This window comes from Thalassophryne amazonica, chromosome 14 (assembly GCF_902500255.1).
Source record: "Thalassophryne amazonica chromosome 14, fThaAma1.1, whole genome shotgun sequence".
NCBI lineage: Eukaryota > Metazoa > Chordata > Actinopteri > Batrachoidiformes > Batrachoididae > Thalassophryne > Thalassophryne amazonica.
In genome coordinates, this window is record NC_047116.1 from 85030790 (window position 1) to 85056824 (window position 26035).

Here is a 26035-nt window from a genome sequence, read left to right on the forward strand (position 1 = left end):
ACTCTAATATTCCTACATTATGGTAAATGTCCGCCAGGTGGCGCTATGTTTTTTTATTTATTTAACCTCTTTTGCAAGGGAGACCTGGACAATTATAAAGTTTCCAATTCACCTAACCTGCATGTCTTTACATGTGGGACTAAACCGGAGCACACGGAGGAAACCCACACAATCATGGGGAGAACATGCAAACTGCACACAGAAAGGCCACAGGTGGGAATCGAACCCATGACCTTCATGCTGTGAGGCAACAGCGCTAACCATTAACCACTGTGCTGCCCATATTTATATTGGTAGATAGGTTTATATGGATTGTTTAGACAGGTTTATATTGGTAGATGTGGAGAATTTTAAACAAAAAAATAGAAAACACGCCTTAAGATGTGTTTGCAGGAAGAATGGGACAAAACAACACCTGAAACACTTACTTGATTGATATCTTCAGTGCTACAATGTCTTGTTGTAAGAAGGAATGGCGACATTACAAAATGTTAAATGGGGGTGGAATGTGTTGCAGGCCTTAACTGCAAGAACTGGAAGTTAAATGTAAAACTCAGTTTTTTGTTTGCATTTTCCATATCACATGTGCTTTGCTCTGTTACCTCCTGCTTAAATGGTCATGTGTGCTGAGGGACGTCCCAAAATGAACGTGTCCACTGTGCAACTCATTTTGGAATCCACCTTTAAGATAGCGCCTTATTCTACACCAGGGGTCACCAACCCTGTTTCTGGAGAGCACCTGTCCTGCATGTTTTTCACATATACACTGCGCTGCGGTGGTTTGAATCATATTTGTCTAATAGATTACAATTTGTTCATGTAAATGGGGAATCTTCTTCACAGACTAAAGTTAATTATGGAGTTCCACAAGGTTCTGTGCTAGGACCAATTTTATTCACTTTATATATGCTTCCCTTAGGCAGTATTATTAGACGGTATTGCTTAAATTTTCATTGTTACGCAGATGATACCCAGCTTTATCTATCCATGAAGCCAGACGACACACACCAATTAGCTAAACTGCAGGATTGTCTTACAGACATAAAGACATGGATGACCTCTAATTTCCTGCTTTTAAACTCAGATAAAACTGAAGTTATTGTACTTGGCCCCACAAATCTTAGAAACATGGTGTCTAACCAGATCCTTACTCTGGATGGCATTACCCTGACCTCTAGTAATACTGTGAGAAATCTTGGAGTCATTTTTGATCAGGATATGTCATTCAAAGCGCATATTAAACAAATATGTAGGACTGCTTTTTTGCATTTGCGCAATATCTCTAAAATTAGAAAGGTCTTGTCTCAGAGTGATGCTGAAAAACTAATTCATGCATTTATTTCCTCTAGGCTGGACTATTGTAATTCATTATTATCAGGTTGTCCTAAAAGTTACCTAAAAAGCCTTCAGTTAATTCAAAATGCTGCAGCTAGAGTGCTGACGGGGACTAGAAGGAGAGAGCATATCTCACCCATATTGGCCTCTCTTCATTGGCTTCCTGTTAATTCTAGAATAGAATTTAAAATTCTTCTTCTTACTTATAAGGTTTTGAATAATCAGGTCCCATCTTATCTTAGGGACCTCGTAGTACCATATCACCCCAATAGAGCGCTTCGCTCTCAGACTGCAGGCTTACTTGTAGTTCCTAGGGTTTGTAAGAGTAGAATGGGAGGCAGAGCCTTCAGCTTTCAGGCTCCTCTCCTGTGGAACCAGCTCCCAATTCAGATCAGGGAGACAGACACCCTCTCTACTTTTAAGATTAGGCTTAAAACTTTCCTTTTTGCTAAAGCTTATAGTTAGGGCTGGATCAGGTGACCCTGAACCATCCCTTAGTTATGCTGCTATAGACGTAGACTGCTGGGGGGTTCCCATGATGCACTGTTTCTTTCTCTTTTTGCTCTGTATGCACCACTCTGCATTTAATCATTAGTGATCGATCTCTGCTCCCCTCCACAGCATGTCTTTTTCCTGGTTCTCTCCCTCAGCCCCAACCAGTCCCAGCAGAAGACTGCCCCTCCCTGAGCCTGGTTCTGCTGGAGGTTTCTTCCTGTTAAAAGGGAGTTTTTCCTTCCCACTGTAGCCAAGTGCTTGCTCACAGGGGGTCGTTTTGACCGTTGGGGTTTTACATCATTATTGTATGGCCTTGCCTTACAATATAAAGCGCCTTGGGGCAACTGTTTGTTGTGATTTGGCGCTATATAAAAAAAAAATTGATTGATTGATTGATATACCTATTTAAGTCACACTTGATTTTTTTTAAGCTGGTGTTTTCCAGCTCCTGACTGGCTGAGCACACCTGATAGAGTTAATTGCCTGGGAGTGGAACTGGGAGAGTTAGAAAGCATGCAGGGCAGGTGCCGTGCAGGACCAGGGTTGGTGACCCCTGTTCTACACCCAACACAGTGAGTGAAAACAACCCCTTTTGCCCTGTGCCTTGCGTTTCCCCCAGATTACACACCATCTCAATGGAAAAATGGAGTTGGACAAACCACAAATGCACCTGTACTATACGCTTTAGATTATGCATTACAGAGTTGCAAATCAAAGATCATAGAATCGACTGCAAAGTCCACGCTAATGACCTTGCCCTCACGAGCAAAAGCACCCAGATCACTGGACTCCACAACCCTACCAGCAACCAGCAGAGGAGCAGCCAGGACGTATTCCTGACAAACACTAGAATTCAATAGCAAGAAGATAGAGACTCTCATGCTGTCTCACACTAATCCAAACACTCGAAAGTGACGTTGGTGAACAGTCAGTTTGATTGACATGATATGACATGACATGACGTCCATTCCGTACACTGCAGGAACAGGTGGGCATTTATTTCCTGGAGATCAGAGACTGAAAAGAAGTCCACGTCTTATCAATAAGCTCATGTTATCTGTACAGTTCTGTGGTTGCTCCACAAACTGAAGAGGAAATCTCCTTATTTAGCCTGCAGTATAATAGTCCTTAAAATGCAAGAGTGTCCTGTGCTTGGAGATAATAGTATTTCTTCAGTGCCTGCCTTCTGAACTTGTGTTCCTGTATTCACAGCTTATGAGGTTGTGATTAGATAAGACGAAGCAGCTCACAGGTTATGTCGTCTGATAACCTTCCTCCAAAGTTTGTTGACCTGTCACTATTTTCAGGACTCTGCTTAACATTTCCTTTAATGCACAAGGACATGTTATCCTCTTATTTATACAGCATCAGAATAGTGCACACATGGCCTCTGTCACAGAGTGTAATCTGTTTTCATTCTTTAGCCATTTTATGGGTACAAGGTGGAAGGATGTTCTTTTGAAGCAGCCGCCGGTTCACTCTGGTATTGCGGTTTGCACAATTTTCACCTGATGGTATTTTGGCACTGAGTATGTGTGTCAGTGCTCCACAGATAAAGCCCTCAATAAAACTATTGTCATAGTCAGAGCTGCTGCACTGTCCTGCACCATTAGTGTTTATTTCTTTCACAATGTAGGTCTCAATGTTCTCGTGGGGCAGATTACCTACAAGAACGTTTATAGTAATTAGTAATCTTTGGCAATCATTACTTCCGTCCTGCGAAACCATCTTTAAGAAGTGAAGGTTAAGCTAAAAGTATGAGTTAATGACCACTATTTTTGTCGTGCTCTGTGAAGAAATAAAGACCAAATTTGGATGCAGCTGCTCCTGTGCAAAGTTTCCTCCTGTTTTTGAAATGATTTTTCTTAGAGATTTTCGTGCCCACTGACTTGAGAAATAAGATGAATAAAATAAAATAATTGGAAATTTCTAATTTATTTTTTTTTTATCTGTTGTAAGAGCCACAACTTGAGCCAAGCCTTTATGGGGTCCGAAGCAGAATTTCATCTGCTCCCACCACCACCACCACCTCAGCACCCGATACCTTAATTTTCTGTAGGCTACACTGTGTGTGTAATATACCCACTGTCACGTGGGTGGTCGATAAGTAACGTGAGAAGTTCTCACATTACTTATCGACCACCCAAACGGTGCATATTGGAATTGCCCAACAGTGGCAGCAGCCAACAGCAGGATTCGATTAACTTATTATGGGTGTTGTGTCAAGTATGATGATAATAATATATAAATCGTTTTTTACGTGTGTAATGCCAGTTTGTTTGAATTATTCAATGTTATTAATTATTCAAAGTTATATGTATTTTCGTATCATGATTTCTCGGTGCTCTTGGGGGCCCCCTGGTGGCGACCACATAATTTGAGTATCCTGTGGGGCGGCTCTGGAACCTATTTATTGAATATGATGAAGCCCAACTTGGTCAGCACCTGTGTGGGTACAGACAACCGCCTGGCTCCTCGCCGTATTGCGCTCTGGGCCAGTCACAGTTCCGCATGCAACTCCAGTATCACTGGCCTTTGTAATTGAAATAAGCCTATGTGCTAATTATCATCATTTGCTAGTAAATCCCCACGTTCCCTGAATATACGCTCATGTCGGATTGCACCATTTGCAAGTGTCCTCTAACAACGCATGCTTTTATATCCACCCATTTAATTGCAAACACATGGGTGTTAATTGTTCATGATTGTGTCTCTGATATGTGACTTCATGTTTTCACACTATTAATGGTTTCCAGCATCACCTCTACATGTTGGCAGTGGAGCAATAGCTGTAGAAACATGCGTACACCAGCCTGGATTTTTACATGAGGCACTGCACATTTCCATGGTTATTTCATGTTTGAGACATCTGAACCTTAGCATGGAGACGGACGTACGCCACATTTTTGTGCGTATGCACACTTTGTACATGAGGCCCCAGTTGATGCAGTGGATCCAGTACCCTATACACCTGCAGCATCCCGCACAAGACACCTTGGGGTACCTAGCCTTTAACAAGTCCACAAAACGCAGACTGGTTGGGCATACTCAAGTTAGCCAGTTCCTTCTGAAAACTTCTCTTATACATTTCTTTACTGAAAATGGCTTTATTTGACAACTTCATAATGCGACATAGTTAATGCCATGTCTTGTGAAAATTACGATGAACAGCTTGATGGTGTTTGCATCTGGTTGAAGGCAGCGTTGTTTATCAGTGAGATTACCTGCAGAGCTCTCTTCTGTATTGAATCCTGCCTCAGAGGCAGAGGAGCATTGTGGGAGGCATACTAAAGTGTTTGTTGTCATGACCAGGTTTTTCTAACTGTCATTGCTCGTAGTTTCACATCTGACAAGCAAGCACTTCACACAAGCATGTCATTTGCCTAGATACCTGTTCACTATGGCAACTGCGTGACACCTACGCAGATCTCTATCCCGTCATCAACTTGGTCACCATGGTCACCTGTTTGAATACGAGTTGGAGTGTTTGCAGAGGCAGCCTGTTCTGATTCAAGAGAGAGGTTTTAAAAAACAGGGGAAAAACGTAAGAAGTAGAGAAGCAGATAGTGAAGGACAGATAGTCTGAAGAGTTCTGGCAGTGTCCCTAGACCTGAAGTTAGTCCTTTGGCACTGGACTGTGGTTGTCCACTGCTCCTACTGGTTGTATTGTGCCAAACTATAATTACTCACATTCTTCTTCTCAATGATCTTATTTGTGTCCTGAACAACTTTGATGGGGTGGAGCTTTAATAATTGTTGTTTGCTGTTTTCTGCAGTGGAGGGGATGAAGGTGGTGGAAATCGAGAAATGTCGAAATGACATCAAGAAGCTCCGGGAGGAAATGGCTTCGAGAAACAACAGGTGACTAAGGCAGCAGATCAGGCTTTACTCTGCTCAGTACTGAATAACAGAGTGGAACCTCTCAGTCCTTTGCATGAGTAGAATGTAATTATTCAGAACAGACCTCAAGTGTGTCACATCTGCTTATTATTAGTGCCTTTAAAAATGGTCATGGGAAACAATGGTCATCCTGATAAGGGGTTCACAGCATGTGGTCACATATACAGTAGAAAAGGCATTTGTAGTAACAACAACATGACGTAAGACACTTTGGCTTACTGTTGTTAGCAGAATTAGCAGCACATATAGTTGGGTTCATAAGTATTCGGACAACACCCCCCCCCCCCCCCCCCCCCCCCCCCAAGTTCTGAGATAAAATAATCATTGTGTGCTTGAAGTGTAGGTCAGTAGTTCTCAACCCAGTCCTCAAGGGCCACCTAACATCCATATTTTCCTTCTCTTCCTGCTCTGCCACAAGATGGTTAGTACATTCAGGTGTGCTCAACCTATCAAGTTCTAACAAAAACCTGAACCACGTTGAGAAACACTGGTATAGAGTGTTAGCAGTCTATACTGACACCCCAACAGTCTAGACTGTTAGGCGGCGTGGTGGCTTCGTGGTTAGCATTGGTGCCTCACAGCAAGAAGGTCGTGGGATCCATTCCCAGCCTTTCTGTGTGGAGTTTACATGTTCTCCCCATGTTTGAGTGAGTTTCCTCCGGGCACTCCGGTTTCCACAATCAAAAACATGCTTATTTAGGGTCTGCTCCTTTCTTTGCCTCTGACCAAGGCAGCATCTACATCAGGAGTTGGTCCCCGGGCGCCGGACTTTGGCTGCCCACTGCTCCTAGTGGTTGAATTGTGTCTGACTGTAATTAGGATGGGTTAAATGCAGAGGACAAGTGTCGTATTCATGTATGTAAGTGCAATGACAATAAAGATTATATTCTCTTCTATTCTAGCATTAATTCAAGGGGTTAAGCAAAAAAATATTAATAATTGTCATTGTTCAAATATTTATGGAACTAACTGTAGCAGTCCGAGCAGTAAAAACCAACTGTAGCAGTAGTCATGAAAATTGAGACTGCCGGTGTTGCAGACTGAATGGCAAACCCTCATAAAAATCGGTCTGCCCTGCCTTTACTGCGCATGCGTCATCAGCCACTGTTCACAGATTGTCTCAGCGACAGAAATCTGAAACTTTTGTACAACAATCATTTCCACATAAATTCAGCATCATTTCATCATAAAATATGGAGGAAGCGATCAGAGCGGCACAGCTACACGAGCTGCTAGCTGATGCGTTCACTGCGCCTCTGTCATTTCAAAGCGTCACCGATTGTTTCCTCATTTCTGCTTAAAACTGCCTTGTTTCTGCTTAAGAAGAGGTTTTACCTTGTCATCTGATGGTTAATAGTCCCTTTAATCCATTTGATCGCTTTGGGTGAAGAGACTCTGTCTCAGACGAGCTGCCGAACTCCGAAATGACACATGCGCAGTGGAGGCAGGGCGGACCAATTTTTAGCGGGGACCGTTCGGTCTGAGACACCGGATCTTCTAATGTTTTTGTTTTCAGTCCTGTCAAGGTCAAGTTATAGAGTGGTGTTTAATAATGTAGATATTGTTTTGATCTATAGTAACTTCCTGGAGGACAATAAGAAGCTTACTCCTCACAGAGATGTGCCCTCCTATCCTAAGGTAAGATTATCTGGCAAATTCCCTCCACTTGAATTCTGTTCATGCATTTTTCTAATGGTAAACTCACTGATGATGAAACCATGGTCTGATTTACACTATGGTTCCACAAACCATTTTATGATTTGCTGAACTGTTTTGTACACATGTATTTGGTCTAAATGAACCAAACCCAGCTAATGACAAGCAAGAGAAGTCAGAAATATAGTGGAACAATAAGATTTGACAGCTCCTCCTACCACCCCATAGACACTGAGGTGATGTGTGCAAGTGGAAGTAGGGTTCAGTAGTATCTTATAAATGTGATGTATAAGTTGTTTTAATACCTGAACAGTAATGACAATTTTAAAGATGGGGTGTGTCAGAGGCATATACATGGTAGTTAGGATTTTGTGTGTAGAGCTGTGCCCCCAAGCCAGGCGGAGGTGGACAGGGTTAACTGGGAGCTCTGTTGCCTGCAGTACGTGCTGTCACAGCAGACCATAGACGCCCTCAGAAAACCTGCCTTCGACGTCTGGCTGTGGGAGGCCAACGAGGTAAGGCTGAACCCGTCTCATCTACAATTCCTTTATCTGTCCTCTTCTGTCCCTCTATCTCCCCGTCTCTCCTGCTGCATTCCTGTATGTACTTTGTATGTGTATAGTATCATCTGTCTAAGGAGACAGTAGAAGCTCTTAGACTACCTACATTCGATGCTTGGCAGTGGGAGCCAAATGAGGTGAGACAAATTGGATACTTAGTCCATTATAGTGTTTATTTGTGATTAATAAATGTGCCATTAATGATTTTCTGTTTGTTGAGCGCGACTTCACTTTCAAATCTTGACCTAGCCTGCTCTCCAAACAACTGTCAAAGACAGGTCTAGCTTTTTCACCACAGGGACAGGGTGCTGAGCATCACAGTACCCAGCTACCGATTTAATCCGTCATTGTTTTTCCACCAGAATAGAGAGACACTGGAATGAGAGCTTCAGACACAAGCTCTGTTTTATCCCATTCTGTTTTTAATCACCACACATACTGTGATGTGTGCAGCCAAATTTACAGTCATCTTCACATTGCTGGGTGTCTTTTAATGTGTCAAGTCAGGTCTGGGAACATGCGATGGTGCCATGCAACGCCACAGCCACCACACTAAGGGACTGTCTTGGGTCCTGGATGGCAGCAAATCATGCAGACAACTGGTCCATCTGACCTTGAAAGTATCCATCTATCTGCCACAGTCAGTTGACACAAGGATGTCCCCTTGGCTTTCTCCAGCCACTGGGTTCCTCAACACTGAGGCACCCAAGTGCCCATTCTTGCCAAATGGCCAAAATGTTGTAGTTGATGCTCCCTCACAATGCAAGCGATACATCTCATCTTAGTCTCCTTAAGTAACTGCTCATTTGACACAGTGTCATTCCAGTATTACCCAAGGATACGAGAGACCTAGTACCAATGATATCTAGTCTTCACTTTAGGTCATTGTATAGCATTCAGGTCTCACAATCATACTGTAAGACAGGAAACACCAGTACCCTAAGACTTGTACCTTTGTTCTCCTGCAAAGGTATTTGTGTTGCCAGATACTTCATGTCTTTATGAGTTCTTACCAGGCATCTCTCAATTTCAAAGGCATAGGACCCAGAGACATGAATGTCAGTACTGAGATAAGTGAATGTCTTCACTTCCACTTCCACCTCCATGCAGCTTTTGATGGCAGTGTCCAGGAAGTCAGTGAATGCCTGGGTCATTGGGTGGAAATATACTTGCTTTTTATAACTCATTGTTCATAGACAACCGGTTGCATCAGAAATGGAGTTGCACACAAACAAGTCTGTGTATGTGAATACCAGAGGATTCCACCACAGAGCACACCAGCAGATACATCAGGGTACACAGAGTGTCTTGAAATTCTGGATTTGCATGCTGTTAATGGTAAACATTTGACTGATCTCATGCTACCATGCATGGAGATGTGCTCAAACGTTTACATACCCTGGCACTGTATATTTTTTGGCCTTTTTGAGAATATGAATAACACAAAAAAAAAATTTCCACTCCTGGTTCACTATTCTATTGTAGCCAATGACATGTCAACTTGGCCTTGTGTTTTGGATCATTGGTACATCCAGGTATGTCCCATGCACAGCTTCTGGGTTGATGAGTGCAAATTTTCCTCCAGTATTTTCTGATAACATGCTGCATCCATCTTGCCATCAATTTAGACCAAGTTTCCTGTGCCTTTGTAGCTCACACATCCCCAAAACATCAGCGATCCACCTCTATGCTTCACAGTAAGAAAGGTGTACCTTTCATCATAGGCCTTGTTGACTCCTCTCCAAATGTACCATTTATGATTGTGGCCAAAAACTTCAGTTTTGGTCTCATCTCTCCAAATGACTTTGTTCTCTGTGCTGTTTGGCGTATTGTAATCGGGATACTTTGTGGCATTTGCCAATTAATGGCTTTCTTCTGGTGACTCGACCGTGCAGAGAGTCCTGTATTCAGCTGAAGTTATTTGTGGGTTTTCCTTTGCATCCCAAAGAATTTTTCTGGTGGTGTTTTGAAATCTTTGTTGGTCTATCTGACCGTGGTTTGGTTCCAACAGAATCCCTCAATTTCCACTGCTTAATTAGAGTTTGAACCCTGCTGATTGGCATTCTCAGTCCCTTGGATATGTTTTTATATCTGTTTCCTGTTTTATACATACAGTCAATTACCTTTTCTTTGACAATACTTTTGCTTTCCCTATGACTCAGAAACCAGAAACATCAGTGCAACACTGGATGAAAGATGCAAGGGTCTGTCAGGAGCCCAGAAACACACTGACCTTTTACACACACACTGATTACAAGCAAATGGCTCACAGGTGAGGATGGTTAGCTCTTGTAGTCACTCAAGCCCATTTGTGTCAACTTGTCATCAATTTTCATCAATCATCTCTCTCCTCAAACCTCCCACACACTCTGACACCGATACCAGCACAGATCAGTGTAACAGGTTTTTGGACTTTTTCACAAAGGTAGCCACAATTTGGTCTCATCTCCCTGCTACAACACCATCTCACTTCAAACTCAGTATCTCCAACCCACTCCACACTTTTTCAGATTTCATGGACACCAATCTGACAGAGGTGGAGAGGATCATAAAATGCATGAAAACATCTACTTGTTCATTGGATCCTCTCTCTACACCACTACTAAAGTCAAACATTACAGCTATTAGTCCTCTAATCAAAGAAAGTATTAACCAGTCACTCAAATCCAGTCAGGTTCCTCCAGCTCTCAAATCAGCCATTATTCGCCCTCATCTCAAAAAACCCTCACTTGACCCGAAAATCCTGGCTCATTACCGCCCTGTCTCAAACCTGCCGTTCCTTTCCAAAGTCCTGGAAAAAGTCGTATCAGTTCAACTCCATGATCACCTCCACACCCATAACCTATATGAAATATTTCAGTCTGGTTTCCGCTCAGCACATAGCACAGAAACAGCCCTGGTCCGCATCATGAATGACCTTCTCACAACTACGGACCAGGGCTCACCATCTCTCCTCCTCCTACTGGATCTATCAGCCGCTTTTGACACCATTGACCACACCATCCTGCTCCACTGCCTCAACACTGAAATAGGACTCACTGGCACAACTCTCAACTGGTTTCGCTCATATCTCACGAACAGGACAGAATGTGTTACACTCGGACAATCCAAATCCAAAACCCATACTGTCAGCTGTGGAGTGCCACAAGGGTCCGTCCTTGGTCCAACCCTTTTTACCATCTACATGCTCCCCCTTGGTCAAATCATCCGAAAACACAAGATTTCATTTCATTGCTACGTAGACGACACACAGTTATACATCAAAATGGACTCCATACTCCCCTCAGCTCTGCCATCTGCCTTTCAGGCTTGCCTGGAGGAGATAGAGGCATGGATGACTGATAACTTTCTCAAACTAAACACTGACAAAACTCAAGCCATCCTCATCGGTACCCCACATCAAACCCAGTCCTCCTCCCTCACCAGTATTCCCATTCTCTGCCACAACATTCCCCTGTCCACCTCCGTCACCAACCTTGGAGTCAGATTTGACCCACATCTCACCTTTGACACCCACATCCGCCACCTATGCAAAGTCTCCTTCCATCACCTCAAAAACATAGCCAAACTCCGCCCCTCCCTTTCCCAACCGGATGCTGAGAGGTTGGTCCATGCTTTTGTCTCCTCCAGGTTGGACTGTTGCAAATCTTCCTCATCGGGACCCCTGGTAAAAACCTGCAAAAGCTGCAGCACATCCAGAACTGTGCTGCCCGGGTCCTGACGAGGAGGCGCAAGTTTGACCACATCACCCCTGTCCTCAGATCCCTCCACTGGCTGCCCATCAAATACAGAATAGAGTACAAACTCTGCCTCCTGACTTATTAGTGCATGCACGGAACCGCCCCTGCCTACCTCAGTGAACTCCTCACTCCACACACCACCTCAAGATCTCTCCGCTCCATCACCTCCTCACACTGCCTTCACCAACCCAGGACCAGACTCTCCACCATGGGAGACAGGGCCTTCCAGGCAGTGGCCCCTCGGCTCTGGAACTCCCTCCCAGAGACCCTGAGGGCCCCACAAATTGTGGAGGCCTTTAAAAAAGGCATAAAGACATTATTTCAAAAGGCCTTTTAGATATCTTATCGTTTGAAATGGTTTCTACAAAATCTGTTTTTAAAATCTGTTTTAATTCTGTTTTTAAATCCGTGCTGTAGCACTTTGAGATTTCTTTGAAATGTAAGGTGCAGTACAAATAAAATGTATTATTATTATTATTATTATTATTATTAACTTGTGTACATGTTATCAGGCCAAAATCACCAGAGTATGTAAACCTTTGATGAGAGTCAATTGGTTGGTTTCTATTGTCATTATGATTTAAAAAGAGTAAACACAGTTGTTTGATAATAAATGGCTTCACACAACCACTAACCATGAGTGAAAAAAATCTTTGTGTTATCAGTCATATTCTCTGAAAAATGGCCAAAAAATCAAAAATTCTGCCAGGGTATGTAAATGTTTGAGCACGACTGCATTTGTCTTTGTGCAACAGCAATGGCACATCACATAGCTGTGATTAGACTTAGACACAGACTTCTCTCCAAAACCTTTTGTCATTTGTTGTTGCTGCTGATTATTCTAATACTGCCTCGACTCTTAATGTGTATATTGCATTTTGTTGGCGCATCATGTTAATTTAAGGACGTGTACAACCGATGCACCAAACGGACACAGAATATGCACGGCAGCCATCGTGTGCATGTGAACATTTAGTTTAAAGTGACTATATTATCACATTTAGCCTTGATCAACCACAGCCAAAAGCCTAGACACCGCAATTTCGTGCTTAGGTTCTCAAGTACTGCAGTCAGGGAATCCATTGATGAAGTAGCGAATCAAAGCTTACAGTAAATCCTCATTATTGTGGCACTTTGTTGTTGCTCCAATATGTCTTTATTTGGATTTAAATGGAGTTTTCTATGTGTAGTCATGAACAGTTTTAGATTATGTTGGTGAAACTGCATTTAGTGCTCCATATGCCACCCCTTTAGACACCACACATTATTCCATAGAACAGTAGTATGCATATGGTATGTTGTAAAAAAAAAATAAATGTCCTTGATATCTCATCTCTGATCTTGCCAGTGGAAACATGCTGGGAGTGAGAACCACTCATCAACTTAATCTTGCTTATGTCAGTTAATTCGGTTTATCAGCGTTTTCAGTAGTAGACGTCAGATGTCTATCTGTGACGTCTACTTAACAGCTTTTGACGCCTGTCGACATAACAATCACAAGACATCACGCTCTGCCCACCAACTCTACTGTTAAATAAAAGAATACCCCTCTCCCAACTTCCTTTCTGAACATATTTTGCACTGCAGATGTGTTTTGTCATGAAATGCTCCCTCTCTCCTGCAATATAAAGTGCATTTGAAACACGTACACTCGCGCAGCGAATATCAGTAATGGTTGTTGCACAACTTTGAGTGCATGGAAATCATTTTCACATGAAGGCAGAAGTAAAGGGGATGGGAATTTATGATTCTTTACTATGAACCATGTCATGTTTTTTTTTTTTTTGTTTTTTTGTTTTTTTGTTTTTTTGGTAAGCGCAGATAGTGGTTGGTTAAAACCCCAACTAGGGACACAAAGTTTGGGGCCCATGGGCCACATTTGTCTCGCAAATATTTTGTTTTGACCACATCCAGCAGTGGTGCCTGGAGTTTAAATTTTCTAAAATAAAAGCGGTGGCCACACACCCTGAAATCTTACAGTGACGTCTGCAGATGAAGGAAGCTTGAAAAAAGGCCATTATAAAATAATAAATTGTAATCGAAGTAAAAAATTTTCAATAATGATGTCATTGATTTGGAGTCATATTGCCCAGCCCTAATCTGTAATATTTGGGAAACCTTTATTTGGGACGGGTGGGGGGTTGGATCTCTTCTACTGCAGACTGAACAGCAGCCTGTATGAGTAAATAAAACGTCTGTCTGTCCTACGGGGACTTTTACAGTAATGGCTGTTCTGGCTATTGATCACGTGGACATGTTGCACAGATTAACTCATTTGGGCAGATTAACTCTGGGCAATGGTCACGCAAGACTTGAAATACAGATATACATATGTCTCAGAAGTCTAAAACCTGATGTTTCCAAATCAAATCTTCCTTCCAGCAGGGGAATGTGTGCATTGCACAGTCAGAGGATTGTGGGACATTGAAGATGTTCCAACCATATGAAAATGTTAAAGTTCAACCAAAACATTTCGCACAACGTGATCCCCTTTAAAAAGTGTTTGACATAATGAGGTCAAGTTGCATCATGGGAAAATGTGCACACTGGTTAAGTTTGATGTTGGATAAGTGGAGAGAGAGAGAAATTAAGTCATTTGTGAGTCAGAACTCAAAGTTTTCTGTTCTTTAAGTTAGTGCTGGCGTAGGCTTGTGTTATGTTCCCAACTCAAGATAGTTTGTTGTTCACCTTCATTTCTAAGTATCACACTCTGACATGTTTCAAAGTGGGTGTTTCTGAAGATTGGTCCTGCAATTTTCAGATTTAATATCCTAATATGAACAATTTTGTGGGAGTATTACAGAACAGAGAGCATGCTGACAATAATTACATGCTTTTTTTCTCGTTGTTGATGGAAGTAGCCTCTGAAGCACCTTCAGTTCATAGAGACTGTGAAGAAGGACAGTAATAGTCTGTAGGGTCTTTTGATGTGAAGTACACGTCGGGCTGTAGAGTAGATGATAGAAGAGCTGGTTCATAGTTAAAACAGCTTTAAAAAAGTAAAAATGCAACAACATACAGTCACAAGCACAAAAGTCAGGACATCATACCAAGATGAAAAACCTCTGAAAGTAGTTTTGTTTTTTGTTTTTTTGTTTTTTTTTTAGATGCTCAGCTGTTTGGAACACATGTATCATGACCTGGGCCTGGTGAAAGACTTCAGCATCAGCCCCATCACACTCAAGAAATGGCTGGTGAGGTCCCATCCAAACCACCAGAAATGTCTCTTAAGTTCTTGTCAGACCAAATGCTGCTCATGAATTTTGAATTTAGTGTTAAACATTCATTTTCTTTGGGATTTACATTGTTAGAAAGAGGTGGATAACAGAATGTTTCTCTTTCCTCTTCTCTCTGTAGCTATCCATTCATGACAACTACAGGAATAACCCCTTCCACAACTTTCGCCACTGTTTCTGTGTCGCTCAGATGATGTACTCTATGATCTGCCTCTGCAGCCTGCAGGTAACACACAGACACACACACACACACACACCCTGATTCAGCTGAGTTGCTTTCATGTCACATCAGTATACAACCCCTGGCAAAAATTATGGAATCACCGGCCTCAGAGGATGTTCATTCAGTTGTTTAATTTTGTAGAAAAAAAGCAGATCACAGACATGACACAAAACTAAAGTCATTTCAAATGGCAACTTTCTGGCTTTAAGAAACACTATAAGAAATCAAGAAAAAAAGATTGTGGCAGTCAGTAAGGGGTACTTTTTTAGACCAAGCAGAGGAAAAAAAATATGGAATCACTCAATTCTGAGGAAAAAATTATGGAATCACCCTGTAAATTTTCATCCCCCAAAATAACACCTGCATCAAATCAGATCTGCTCATTGACATTGACCCTATGTGTCTTTTTGCAAGGAATGTTTTTGCAGTTTTTACTCTATGGCAAGATGCATTATCATCTTGAAAAATGATTTCATCATCCCCAAACATCCTTTCAATTGTCCAAAATATCAACATAAACTTGTGCATTTATTGATGATGTAATGACAGCCATCTCCCCAGTGCCTTTACCTGACATGCAGCCCCATATCATCAATGAGTGTGGAAATTTACATGTTCTCTTCAGGCAGTCATCTTTATAAATCTCATTGGAAAGGCACCAAACAAAGGTTCTAGCATCATCACCTTGCCCAATGCAGATTCGAGATTCATCACTGAATATGACTTTCATCCAGTCATCCACAGTCCACAATTGCTTTTCCTTAGCCCATTGTAACCTTGTTTTTTTCTGTTTAGGTGTTAATGATGCCTTTCGTTTAGCTTTAATGTATGTAAATCCCATTTCCTTTAGGCGGTTTCTTACAGTTCGGTCACAGACGTTGACTCCAGTTTCCTCCCATTCGTTCCTCATTTGTTTTGTTGTACATTTTTCGATTTTTGAGACATATTGCTTTAAGTTTTCTGTCTTGACGCTTTGATGTCTTCCTTGGTCTACCAGTATGTTTGCCTTTAACAACCTTCCCATGTTGTTTGTATTTGGTCCAGCGTTTAGACACAGCTGACTGTGAACAACCAACATCTTTTGCAACATTGCGTGATGATTTACTCTCTTTTAAGAGTTTGATAATCTTCTCCTTTGTTTCAATTGACATCTCTCGTGTTGGAGCCATGATTCATGTCAGTCCACTTGGTGCAACAGCTCTCCAAGGTGTGTTCACTCCTTTTTAGATGCAGACTAACGAGCAGATCTGATATGATGCAGGTGTTAGTTTTGGGGATGAAAATTTACAGGGTGATTCCATAATTTTTTCCTCAGAATTGAGTGATTCCATATTTTTTTCCTCTGCTTGGTCTAAAAAAGTAACCGTTACTGACTGCCACAATCATTTTTCTTGATTTCTTATAGTGTTTCTTAAAGCCAGAAAGTTGCCATTTGAAATGACTTTAGTTTTGTGTCATGTCTGTGATCTGCTTTTTTTCTACAAAATTAAACAACTGAATGAACATCCTCCGAGGCCGGTGATTCCATAATTTTTGCCAGGAGTTGTATATATTAGCATGGCATCAATGACACCCTCCTCACCTTCTGGTCTTCTGGTGTATCTTCACTGAAGGCTTCTTGCAACTGGCTGATGAACTGCTGCATTTTCTCTGAACTGCCAACACAGCTGGTGTTGATGTGTGGGCGACCCTTCTTCTTGGAGTGGTGCAGCTTCCTTGGAGCAATGCGCACCTTGCTGGCCACAAAGGAGTGATCCATGTCGCAGTCTGCACTATGGTAGCTGCGGGTGAGGAGAACGCTGGAAAGATCTGCACGCCTGGTGATGACTAGGTCCAACTGGTGCCAGTGGTGGGAGCACGAGTGTCTCTAAGATACCTGGTGGAAATCCTTGTATTTGAAGAAGGTGTTGCTTACGCATAGGCCATGATGGCAGCACAGCTCCATCAGTCGTCGGTAGTTGTCACTGATCTTGCCCCTTCCGTAGACACCTAGACAGGTGGACCAGGCCCTGTGATTAGCACCCACTCTGGTGTTGAAGTCTATGAGTAGGTAGAAGCCTTCTTTGCTGGGAATTCCAAATATCACTTCGTCTAAGGGCTCGTAGAACTGGTCTTTTTCCTCTCAGTTGGAGTAGAGGGTTGGAGTGTATGCACTGACAATGGTCACTGGACCTGAAGATGTTGAAAGTCAGAGGGCAAGGATTCTCTCACTGCCAGTTGACGGTGGCTCAATGCACGTGACCAGGGTGTTCTTCACAGCAAAAATGACACCATGCTGACGGGATTCGTCCAAGGGCTTCCTTTGCCAAAAGAAAGTGTAAGTTGCTTCCTTGATGTTGCCGCTGTCTGCCAGCTGAATTTCCTGGAGGCAGGCAATGTCAACATTTAGTCGTGAGAGTTCCCTGTCAGTGACGGCAGTTTTGCAGGCATCATCAATTTGCTGCAGATCAGCAGAAAGGCCAAGGCACATGGGCCTGATATTCCAGCTTAAAATGAAGAGCTGGAGTCTTCTTTTGTTCCTGCTGCCTGGTGCAGAATTTGTGGCCTGCTTTTCGAAGATTACTGTACGCTTCACACACCCAGTGGAGCAAGCAGGCCATGGTGAGACAGCACCTTACTGGCTGGGGGCTGCCCAGCTTGACACGGGAGGTAGCTGTCTAATGAGATGCGATGATCCCTCCCACCGTCAGAAATGACCCCTGGCACTCGTTTCCTTCACCAAACAGATGCTCTTATAACCGGTAAACTGCCACTTCTCCTGTCGTGCAGGCATCTTGCGATGATGCTGGAGTGCCCTCTCCAGTGGAGCTACAAAGCCTGAGCAGGCTAATATGGAAGATCCGTGGTTGCCCATGCAGCAGGTCCCTCCTCTCCACGCTGTCACTGTGGTCCAAAGGAAAGGCAGAAGCCAATGCAGCTTCGCAGTGGCAGCGTCGCAGGAGTTGCTGAGAAAGTGCTGAAGTTCAGCAGCAGACCACCTTAGGGACTCCGACTCCACATTGTTCCTCAAGGTTTACTCCTCGAGGAAGTATGTGTACATATATATGTATGTATATGTGTGTGTGTGTGTATGTATGTATACACACATACATACATGCATATTTTTTTTTCTTTTTTAGTTTTCTTGAGCCCAATCAGGATGGATACATAAATATTTTCAAGACACTGAATATGTCTTGGACCTCATTTGCATCAATCATTAAGAAACACAAACGGTATGGTGCTCTAGGGTATAACTCTGAAAGAGTTGTCATGGCTGTCTTGGTGACTTCCCTCACTAGTCTCTTCTTGCAGAGAAGCATGTACTGCAGGCTCATTTATTGAGAACTTCTTACTCATGACATATTTACCATATAGTGCTATACTGTTTGTATTTCTTAGATGTAGATGGTAAATGAACTACATTTATATAGCACTTTTCCATGTGCATTAGAAGCTCAAAGCTCTTTTCCAGTTATGCCTCGCATTCACGCAATCACACAGACACATTCACACACCAATTAGACAGAAGCCAGTATGCATAGGTACAGTGCTGGTTAGAATTAGGTATACAAGTACAATGTTAATGGACAAGTAACTTTTGACATTTTATTAAATATTCAGACAGTACCTAATTGCTTAATTTTGTACACATTTCTGAACATATTTTCATTTTTGTACTTATACGAGGTCTATTAGAAAAGAAACCAACCTTTTTATTTTTTTCAAAAACTATATGGATTTGAATCACGTGTGATTGCATCAGACAAGCTTGAACCCTTATGCGCATGCGTGAGTTTTTCACGCCTGTCGGTTGCGTCATTCACCTGTGGGCAGGCTTTGAGTGAGCACTGGTCCACCCCCCTCATCGGAATTCCTTTGTCTGACTTCTTCCTGAGAGACTGGCGCTTTGCTTGATCAAAATTTTTTCAGGAACTGTAAAGCACATCCAAGTGGACACCATTCGAGAAATTCAGACGGCTTTCGGTGAAAATTTTAACGGCTGATGAGAGATTAAGGAGTGTTACTGTCGCTTTAAGGACAGCCCACGGCGCCGGATGGCGCGCCGCGCCCCGAGCCGCCATCGTCAGCCTGTTTTGAGCTGAAAACTTCCAAATTTAAGCCTATGTTGACCCAGGACGTCGTGAGAGAACAGAGAAGTTTCAGGAGAGGTCGGGATCAGCAGTTTGTCTGGACATTCCACTGTTAAAGGAGATTTTGTAATGAAAGACATGCAGACGGATTCGCGCGTCGGCACCCAGCCGCTCATGGCGCAGCGCCACAGCAAAACATCTCCGTGTTAATAACCATTCGTAAGATTCAGCCGGTTTTCGATGGCTTTCAGTCGAGTGAGTATCCGAGAAATTGTTTAACAGCTGGGCATGTTCAAACTTGTCCTGTAATGCTTCCAACGGAGGTGTTTTGCTGTGGCGCCGCGCGATGAGCGGCTGGGTGCCGACGCGTGAATCCGTCCGCACGTCTTTCATTACAAAATCTCCTTTAACAGTGGAATGTCCGGATAAACTGCTGATCCCAACCTCTCCTGAAACTTCTCTGTTCTCTCATGACTTCCTGGGTCAACAGAGGCTTAAATTTGGAAGTTTTCAGCTTGAAACAGGCTAACGACGGCGGCCCGGGGCACGGCGCGCCATCCGGCACCGTGGGCTGTCCTTAAAGCGACAGTAACTCTCCATAATCTCTCATCAGCCCTTAAAATTTTCACCAAAAACCATCTGAATTTCTGGAATGGTCTCCACTTGGATGTGCCTTACAGTTCCTGAAAAAATTTTCGTCAAGCAAAGCGCCAGTCTCTAAGGAAGAAGTCAGACAAAGGAATTCCGACAAGGGGGGGTGGACCAGTGCTCACTCAAGGCCTGCCCACAGGCGAATGACGCAACCGACAGGCGTGAAAAAACTCACGCATGTGCACGAGGGTTCAAGCTTGTCTGACGCAATCACACGTGATTCAAATCCATATAGTTTTTGAAAAAAATAAAAAGGTCGGTTTCTTTTCTAATAGACCTCGTATACCTAATTCTAACCAGCACTGTACCTATGTGTACTGGGTTCTGTATACTTGATGATCAAAGGATTTTTGTTTTGCAGTGAGAATGCCAAAAATCAGAAAAACCGGTTTATTGTGAAATGATGTCTTTTCCACTGGAACATTCAGAATTTTAGAAATCCCTTTTTAACCAATGCCTTCAGTATGTTTTCCAACAGTAAGGTTGCAAATACCTTAAAAGAGCTGTTTGCTTTTATCCATCATTAGATGTTTCTTGCATGACACTTTGGTAGTAATAAGACACCTTTTTATAGGCCATCAGTTGGGACTGAACCAGCTGGTGTCCTTGCTTTCCATGCCTTTTTGCACCTCCCTTTCTTCAGGTGTTCAATACTTTTTTCCTGTGTTATTTCACATTATTACACATAACTTAATTTATGGACAATTATGGTTTGATTTCTTTGTATGTGTAGATGACTTTGGTTGCTACCAACATCTGGTGAAAGTTTCATGTCAGTAGCATGTTTAGAAATATATTTACTTAGAAAAATGGTGATGTAGTCAATAATTATTTTACCTACTGTATAATTCAAATTAATGGATAAACAATCCCAAGCTGGTGTAGTCAAATATTATTGAGCTCAGTCAGTAGTGATGAATTCCTGACCTGATCGACATGAAAGCTCTTATTCCTACTTTCCATCTGACTGACTTGGCCTTGGAGCAACAAGGCTAAATATTTATTCATTAATTTATTTTCCCATAGACTGTAAACATTTGTGTTTGACATAAAAACAAGGGCATACTTCAGTTTCCGCCCACAATCAAAAACATGCTTAGTTAGGGTTAGGGCTGCCCACTGCCTCTAGTGGCAGGATTGTGTCTAACTGTATGTAGGATGGGTTAAATGCAGAGGACAAATTTCACTGTATGCATGTGTGTACAGTGATAATAAAGGTCCTTCTTCTTCTTGTAACAGTTCAGAAGATAGACATCTCGATAGGATAAACAACACAGAATTCACTACCATTTATATCAGATTACCCATTTTGGAGAGCAAGCAGAAATTTTGGAAGAAGTGGCTGACGGGTGCTTGTGAGCCAGTGTGTCCCATCAAACTGATTTGTTTAAATAGCTCTGAAGGTCTCGTCATGGTTTTAGCCTCGCTGTCAGGTGGTGTTTAAAAGGATAAGCCAACACGAAGACCAGAAAGCTGTTCATGACTGAAAATGAGGCCTTTTAAAACTGAAAAAAGACGAGAGGATCGACCAGAGGCACAGCCAGCACCACCGTTTGGAAAGTAACCACTGGTGGTGCGCTGAGTAACAGACATCAAATGAGTCGACCGAGAAAATAAACAGCTGATAATACAACCAGGAAAAAAAAAAAGAACCCAAACAGCCCGTGCCTCTAAGTGCAGGATCTGTTGATGTGCCTGCTGCATTGTGGGTGTGTTGCAGCCGTGCTGATGTTTGTTTTGGTAGAGCAGCAGATAGAGCGTGTTGCACTAACCTAATTTGCTGGTGATGAAGACATGCAGCAGTTCCTCTGGGTCATCCTGAGGCCAAAGTCGGGTCTAATTTAAGTCTGTGGATGTTTGTTTATGTTTGTCTCAGGAGAAATTCAGTCAGGTGGACATTTTAATTCTCATGACAGCTGCTGTGTGTCACGACCTGGATCACCCTGGACTCAACAACACGTGAGGCACAGTTCCCACACTGATCCGCCTTTTAATTCAAATCATAATCCTCCACACTAAACGCTGTCATAACTATTTTCTTTTATTTTCCTTTCTACTTCCTCCTGTTTTTCATGTCTTTTCTTTCTCATTTTTATTCCCTTCCTCACTCTGTATCGTATCCCCTTCTTTTTTTCTTTTTTTTTTGCTTTTCCTTCATCTGTTGTTTCTTCAAGCCTTCTCAATCCATATCTAAATTTTGTCTGCATCCTCTGCTTCCTTGTCCTCATTTCATTTTCCTTTTTGTTCTTTTTTTTCCTCCAATCATTTCTGTCTCACTTTTCATCCTTTTGTCCTGGTCTTTCTGCTCTTTAACTTGCTCTACCCTTTCTTTTTTCTTACGCGCTGCATTTTATTATTATTCCCCCGTTCTCCATCATTTTCTGTTTCCTTATTTGGATTCTGTGGCTCTTTTGTCTGTCCGTCCTCTGCTACCACCCTCCTCCTGCGCGTCCTCCTTTCTCTTCTTACATTCTGTCCATTCATTCATTTGCGACTCCTTCCAGGTACCAGGTCAATGCCAGAACGGAGCTGGCGGTTCGCTACAATGACATCTCTCCATTGGAGAATCACCACTGTGCCGTGGCCTTCCAAATTTTCTCCCAACCCGAATGCAACATCTTCTCCAGCTTCGACTCCGAGGCCTTTAAACAGATACGACAGGTACACAAAGGGGTTGTGCTTTCACCTGTGTCTGTTGGTTTGTTTGGCATCAGGGGTACCTACAAAAAAACAACCTTAAGAACCCAGGTTCATCCAAGGGTGGAGCATTTGGAGAAAAAAAAATCTTTTTTTTTTTTCTTTTTTTTACAGTAGTTTCACAGTAATGTGACATCTTCTTGGCATTTCCATCAATTTATAATCAAATAGTGCAGTGGAATAATTTTTAAAGAATTATTCAGAACTTAAGTTGTGCTTGTCAAGAGAAATTCCTGTCCTTCCTGTCCGTCCGTACTGCAAAACCTTCTGCGTCCTAAAACTCAAGAACCACAAAACTCTTAAAATGGAAATGTTTGTACATTAATACTGGGAGGTCAGATATCTGCCTGCCAAATAGTTATGCATTTCTGACATTTATAAATGCTATATTTTGTGTTTCAAGTAGGAAATGTACAGAAGCCCTTCAATGTTCACATCGCCCGCTAGATGGTGACAAAAGCTGATGAAATTTGTGGCACAGTCGACCATTTATTTGAGAAATTAACTTTTGTGAAAATAAGTTGGCCTGACAGCCAAAAATCATTTTACAGTTTTGTCCCTGCCGTTATGGGCAATTTACTTGTACATTGTGTTGAACATTATTGTCTACTATAAACATGTTGTTTAAATGAGAAAAAAATCAGATGGCGACAGGTTCACAGGTGAACAGGTTGAAATGAATTAATGTGTTTGATGTATACACACTACTTTAGAGTGACATATAATAACACCTGGGATTTTTGTTGGCTGATCCAACAATCCCATGTTCCTTGTGGTTGCCACACAGTATGGCTGTAAAGAAATGTTAAAAAAAAAAAAAAAAGATGGAAAATGTGACTGTGTCGGTGTACTGCCTGGTACATAACATGATTATATCTGTCTGTAATAAACTGATTGTTAAAAACCTGATTAAATCAATTTAAGAAATTAGTAAACCACCTAAAATAAAGCATCCAGGTTTCAATAGTAATACTAAATGCACATTATTACATATAGATGTGAGAATTATGGTGTTACTTCACAAACGCTAGTTTTTAATCATCACTCTGTTATAAAAACATACTGTATTCGACAATTCAAGTACCGTTTTGGTGAATATGCTACTGTTAGCAGTTAGCATACAAATACAATGTGTGGGTTATGTTTAGCTTTTAAGGAAAGTAGAAAAGTACTCCAGTGCTCGAGTACTTGCCCACAGTTTGTGAGACCTCCTCCACTACAAGAGTCAAGCACAAGACACTGGTGACAAAAGAGCCTTTCATTGGGACCACCAGAGCTTGCTGTGATCTGCTAAAAATGGTGGTGCAGTGTTGCGATTATTATTTATTTATTTTTTTAAATCCCTCTTCTTTAACAGTAATTGCAAGCATTTGAGTTGCTTTTAGTTTAAACTATATCATACTTGGGGATGAATTTGTGTGCTTTCTGGAGTCAAAATGATCACCAATGATCTGCCATGTTTGCTCCACAACTAGGTCATAGTGATGTTGTAGGAGCTCTCAGCCAATTAGTACGTGATATTCAGATTTAGATATCCATTGGATATGGTCATGGATGTAGGTGGAGGTTGGACGATTGAGACTTGGCCATGGACTTGAAATGCACTAATGCTAACATTAGCATGTTGACTAAAATGCTAGTGTTTGGATGTTAGTAGTAGCATATATATTAGCAGTAGCATATGCATCTTGGGGCTAATTTTGCTCATGCTAAATATTAGCTTGTTGACAACCTTGCATGGCAATACTTTCACATTGATAAATATTGTTGACTCACTGATTGATTTTGGTACAAAACAGTCTTCCACAGTTGTGGAACTCTTTCTTTTTAATGTGCTAAACATCTGTCTTCTACCTTGTTCCTGAGTAAAAACAGTCACCATAAACATATTTTAACACTTTCATTATGAGGAGGAACAATAGGTTTTTTTCTAATAAACTGTTACAATAGTTAGGCCATATTGGACTGATATGATGTGACATATTTCTGTGTGGAATGTGATTTTAAACAGAACATTATGTTGGCGTTGATTTAATGGGCAATAATAATTCTTGGAGAAATTCTATTGTACCTGCATTAGTAGTAAATGTCCATCAGGTGGCGGTATTGTTCCATTTTCTAGAACCTTAAGCACAGCCTGCTGTGGGACACAACAAACCTGTTGCCTATACTAGTAGATGTGTATTCCCCCAAAGCAGGTCCAGGCATGTCACAAAATCATTTGATCATTTTTTAACGTGAGATGGGAGAAAGGGATCGTGATTAAGTCCCATCAGCTTTTCCCTTGTTTCCCTTGGGGTCGCCACAGTAGATCCGAGGAGGGCCTGTATGTTAATTTGGCACATTTTTTATGCCGCGCGTCTTTTGTGACGTAACTCCGCATTAGATGGTGAATGGGCAAGGATGGCTTTGAAACGGAAACCTTCTGCTCTGTAAACAGTCACACTTGACTGCTTGCTTACCACCCCTGTCTGAGAGAAAGGGATTATGCAATAAACAATATTATTTCAGTGTAGTTTCATTATTATTGTTTTGTTTTTTTCTGTAGATTCCTCATATGGGTAGAGTTTTAATTCAGCCATCCACACATGATCGTTTTGTTGTCAGTATGACTTTATTCTTCATTAATCACCACTGCTTTGTGGAAAACAAACTGCATCAGGACCGACTCTGATGTTGAAGCGAGCGGACCTCTGATGATGGGGAACATGATGACGGGTCCTGGTTGGTGCTGATGAGCTGTTTCACCTTTTCTCTTTTGTCAGAGCACCATCACACTGATCCTGGCCACAGACATGGCACGGCACGGTGAGATATTGGACTCTTTCAAACAAAAAGTGGACCACTTTGACTACAACGATGAGGAGCACGCTACATGTGTAAGAACATTTATATGACTGTTGAAATGTATTCAGGCTTTTTGTTGTTGTTGTATCACAGCATTCACCACAGTAGACACCATATCACATTTTAGTTTGTTACACAGCAAAAATTTGAAGTGGTCTGCTCTGTCACCCACACCCACCAGGTCACTCAGACTAACACAACGTGATGACATTAATGGGAATATTCTCTGTCAGTCTTGTGGCAGGAGTTAAAGATCAGCCATTTTTAAAATTGTATGGCACACACAATTTTTGGCACTTTTAATTGTGAAGTCCAGTTTGTAACATTAACTCAACAACTGTGTCTGAAGATACACCCACAAAATGACCTCAACAATCTACACTCAAAATGTCACAAACGTCAAACTGAACCGATGCTGTTTTGAACCATAAAAAGTGTCCTCTGCATTCACCATGAACTCTGACCTTGTGTGTAGTTGAAGATGGTGCTCATAAAGTGCTGTGACATCTCTAATGAGGTTCGACCCATGGAGGTGGCTGAACCCTGGGTGGACTGTCTGCTAGAGGAGTACTTCATGCAGGTCAGTCCAACAACACCACGCTTGAAGTGCACCAAAGCAGCT

General features: G+C 42.0%; 1 protein-coding gene across 5 annotated transcripts in view; it reads left to right on the forward strand.

Annotated features, from left to right (window-relative positions):
* LOC117525005 (high affinity cGMP-specific 3',5'-cyclic phosphodiesterase 9A-like) overlaps positions 1–26035 on the forward strand; it is a 145008-nt gene that overhangs the window by 114550 nt on the left and 4423 nt on the right. For 2 of the 5 annotated variants that reach the window (XM_034186824.1, XM_034186826.1), the window contains 10 exons: positions 5607–5691; positions 7308–7368; positions 7827–7901; positions 8009–8083; positions 14794–14880; positions 15044–15148; positions 21746–21828; positions 22374–22530; positions 25332–25445; positions 25889–25993. In XM_034186824.1, coding sequence (XP_034042715.1) covers positions 5607–5691; positions 7308–7368; positions 7827–7901; positions 8009–8083; positions 14794–14880; positions 15044–15148; positions 21746–21828; positions 22374–22530; positions 25332–25445; positions 25889–25993 — 947 coding nt within the window. The remainder of the gene's footprint in view (positions 1–5606; positions 5692–7307; positions 7369–7826; positions 7902–8008; positions 8084–14793; positions 14881–15043; positions 15149–21745; positions 21829–22373; positions 22531–25331; positions 25446–25888; positions 25994–26035) is intronic. The other 3 variants (XM_034186825.1, XM_034186822.1, XM_034186823.1) reach the window with 2 other exon arrangements.